This window comes from Passer montanus, unplaced genomic scaffold, assembly GCF_014805655.1.
Source record: "Passer montanus isolate IOZ18808 unplaced genomic scaffold, ASM1480565v1 scaffold929, whole genome shotgun sequence".
Classification (NCBI taxonomy): domain Eukaryota; kingdom Metazoa; phylum Chordata; class Aves; order Passeriformes; family Passeridae; genus Passer; species Passer montanus.
Window position 1 is genome coordinate 5,127 of NW_024374690.1, and position 3,694 is coordinate 8,820.

At 48.6% G+C, this 3,694-nt stretch overlaps 1 protein-coding gene across 1 annotated transcript in view; it reads left to right on the plus strand.

The window, feature by feature from the left end:
• Positions 1-3,347, plus strand: part of LOC120495834 (integrin alpha-D-like) — a gene marked incomplete at both ends in the record, with an annotated part of 6,570 nt that extends 3,223 nt beyond the window's left edge. The window contains 2 exons of the mRNA XM_039695712.1: positions 2,997-3,111; positions 3,217-3,347. Of these exons, the coding sequence (XP_039551646.1) occupies positions 2,997-3,111; positions 3,217-3,347 (246 nt within the window). The remainder of the gene's footprint in view (positions 1-2,996; positions 3,112-3,216) is intronic.
• Between the last annotated feature and the right edge of the window lie 347 nt (positions 3,348-3,694).

Below are 3,694 nucleotides of genomic sequence, written 5' to 3' on the forward strand. Positions count from 1 at the left end.
ACCCCCCTCAGGTGAGACCCCTCCCCAAATTGGGACCCCCTCAGGTGAGACCCCTCCCCAAACTGGAGCCCCCAAAGGGGGAAGCCCCGAATTTGGGGAGGGGTCTGAGGCTGGGTCCCCCCAGGCCCCCCCGGAGCCGTGAACGCCTCGCTGGGGCTGGCGCTGGCGGCCGGAGACGACGCGGCGCTGGTGAGACCCCGAACCGGGGGGGACCCCAAACTGGGGGGGGACCCCGAAACTGGGGGGGACCCCGAAACTGGGGGGTTTGGGAGGTTCTGCCCCAAAATTTGGGGTTTCTGGGAGGTTTTGTCCCAAAATTTGGGGGTTTTAGGAGGTTTCTCCTCAAAATCTGGGATTTTGTGTGAGGCAGAACTCCAATATTTGGGTTTTAAGGAGGTTCTGCCCCAAAATTCGGGGATTTTAGGAGGTTTCGTCCCAAACTTTGGGGTTTTAGGAGGTTTTGTCCCAAAATTTGTATTTTTTAGGATGTTTCTCCCCAAAATTTGTGGCTCTGTGTGAGATATAACTCCGAAATTTGTGGTTTTAAGAGGTTTTGCCCCAAAATTTTGATTTTTGGGAGGTTTCTCCCCAATATGTGGGATTTTGTGTGAGGTAGAACTCCAAAATTTGGGTTTTTAGGAGGTTCTACCCCTAAATTTGGGGATTTTAGGAGGTTTCGTCTCAAAATTCGGGGATTTTAGGAGGTTTTGTCCCAAACTTCCGGGTTTTAGGAGGTCTTGTCCCAAAATTTGGGGTTTTTAGGAGGTTCTGCCCCAAAATTCGGGGATTTTAGGAAGTTTCGTCTCAAAATTCAGGGATTTTAGGAGGTTTTGTCCCGAAATTTGTATTTTTTAGGATGTTTCTCCCCAAAATTTGTGGCTCTGTGTGAGGTAGAACTCCAAAATTTGGGTTTTTAGGATGTTTGGCCCCAAAATTTGGGATTTTGTGTGAGGTAGGACTCCAAAATTTGGGGATTTTAGGAGGTCTTGTCCCAAACTTTGGGGTTTTAGGAGGTCTTGTCCCAAAATTCGGGGATTTTAGGAGGTTCTGCCCCAAAATTTGGATTTTTTAGGAGGTTTCTCCCCAAAATTTATGGCTTTGTGTGAGGTAGAACTCCAAAATTTGGGGTTTTAGGAGGTTTGGCCCCAAAATCAGGGGATTTTAGGGGGTTTTGTCCCAAAATTTGGGGGTTTTAGGAGGTTTCTCCTCAAAATTTGGGATTTTGTGTGAGATAGAACTCCAAAATTTGGGGATTTTAGGAGGTTTTGCCCCAAAATTTGGGTTTTTAGGAGATTTTGCCCCAAAATTTGGGGATTTTAGGAGGTTTGACCCCAAAATTTTAATTTTTAGGAGGTTTTGTCCCAAAATTTGGGGGTTTGTGTGAGGCAGAACTCCAAAATTTGGGTTTTTAGGAAGTTTTGCCCCCAAAATTGGGGTTTTTAGGAGGTCTTGTCTCAAAATTCGGGGATTTTAGGAGGTTTTGTCCCAAAATTTGGGGGTTTGTGTGAGGCAGAACTCCAAAATTTGGGTTTTTAGGATGTTTGGCCCCAAAATTTGGGATTTTGTGTGAGGTAGGACTCCAAAATTTGGGGATTTTAGGAGGTCTTGTCCCAAACTTTGGGGTTTTAGGAGGTCTTGTCCCAAAATTCGGGGATTTTAGGAGGTTCTGCCCCAAAATTTGGATTTTTTAGGAGGTTTCTCCCCAAAATTTATGGCTTTGTGTGAGGTAGAACTCCAAAATTTGGGGTTTTAGGAGGTTCTACCCCTAAATTTGGGGATTTTAGGAGGTTTCGTCTCAAAATTCGGGGATTTTAGGAGGTTTTGTCCCAAACTTCCGGGTTTTAGGAGGTCTTGTCCCAAAATTTGGGGTTTTTAGGAGGTTCTGCGGGAAGTTTTGCCCCAAAATTCGGGGATTTTAGGGGGTTTTGTCCCAAAATCTGGGATTTTGTGGGAGGTAGAACTCCAAAATTTGGGTTTTAAGGAGGTTCTGCCCCAAAATTTAAGGTTTTGTGTGTGGTAGAACCCCAAATGTTTGGTTTTTCGGGAGGTTTCACCCCAAAATTGAGGTTTTTGTTAACATTGAGGAGGTAGAACCCCAAAAAGTTCCTTTTTTGGGAGGTTTCACCCCAAAATTGAGATTTTTGTTAACATGGAGGAGGTGGAACCCCAAAAGTTCCGTTTTTTAAGGTTTTGTGTGTGGTAGAACCCCAAATGTTTGGTTTTTCGGGAGGTTTCACCCCAAAATTGAGGTTTTTGTTAACATGGAGGAGGTGGAACCCCAAAAATTCAGTTTTTGGGAGATTTCACCCCAAAATTGATGTTTTTGTTAAAATCAAGCAGGTAGAACCCCAAAAGTTCCGTTTTTGGGAGGTTTCACCCCAAAATCGAGGTTTTTGTGGGACATTGAGGAGGTAGAACCCAAAAGTTCATTTTTTGAGGGGTTTTACCCCAAAAATTGAAGTTTTTCTTAACATCAAGGATGTAGAACCCCAAAAATTCCGTTTTTGGGAGGTTTCACCCCAAAATCGAGGTTTTTGTGGGACATGGAGGAGGTGGAACCCAAAAGTTCCGTTTTTGGGAGGTTTCACCCCAAAATCGAGGTTTTTGTGGGACATTGAGGAGGTGGAACCCCAAAAGTTCATTTTTCAGGAGGTTTCACCCCAAAATTGAGGTTTTTGTTAAAATCAAGGATGTAGAACCCCCAAAGTTCCTTTTTTGGGAGGTTTCACCCCGAAATTGAGGGTTTTATTAAAATCAAGCAGGCAGAACCCCAAAAATTCCGTTTTTGGGAGGTTTCACCCCAAAAATTGAGGTTTTTGTGGGACATCGAGGAGGTAGATCTACAAAAATCTGTTTTTCAGGAGGTTTCACCCCAAAATGTGGGGTTTTTTGGGTGACCTCAGGGAGGCGGAACCCCAAACTCTCGTTCCGAGGCACCTCGGGGGGTTTTTACCAAAATCGCCGTTTCTGAGGTGAAAGCGGTGCTGCCCCCCCAGGTGTGCGGCCCCAGGTCCCCCCAGGCCTGCGGGGCCAACGTCCACCTCAACGGCTTCTGCGTCCAGCTGGACACCGCGCTCCGGCCGGTCCGCAGCCTGCCCGCCGCCTTCCCAGGTACGGCCGCTGACCGATGACCACCCAGTGACCACCCAGTGACCACTGACCAGTGACCAGTGACCATTGACCACTGACCAGTGACCAGTGACCACGTGTCCGCAGCGTGTCCGCAGCCCGCCATGGACATCGCCTTCCTGGTGGACGGCTCGGGCAGCATCGCCCCCCACGACTTCCTGACCATGAAATCCTTCATCGGCGACCTCATGGCGCGCTTCCGCGGCACCGACGCGCAGGTGAGACACCTGGGCAGGTAACGCACACCTGGGGCAGGTAATGCACACCTGGGGCAGGTAATGCACACCTGGGGCAGGTAATGCACACCGCAGGTGAGGGACACCTGGGATACACCTGGGACACACCTGGGACACACCTGGGGCAGGTAACACACACCTGGGGCAGGTAACACACACCTGGGACAGGTAACACCCACCTGGGATACACCTGGGGCAGGTGAGGGACACCTGGGATACACCTGGGACACACCTGGGACACACCTGGGGCAGGTAACACACACCTGGGATACACCTGGGACAGGTGAGACACACCTGGGGCAGGTGAGACACCTGGGACACACCTGGGC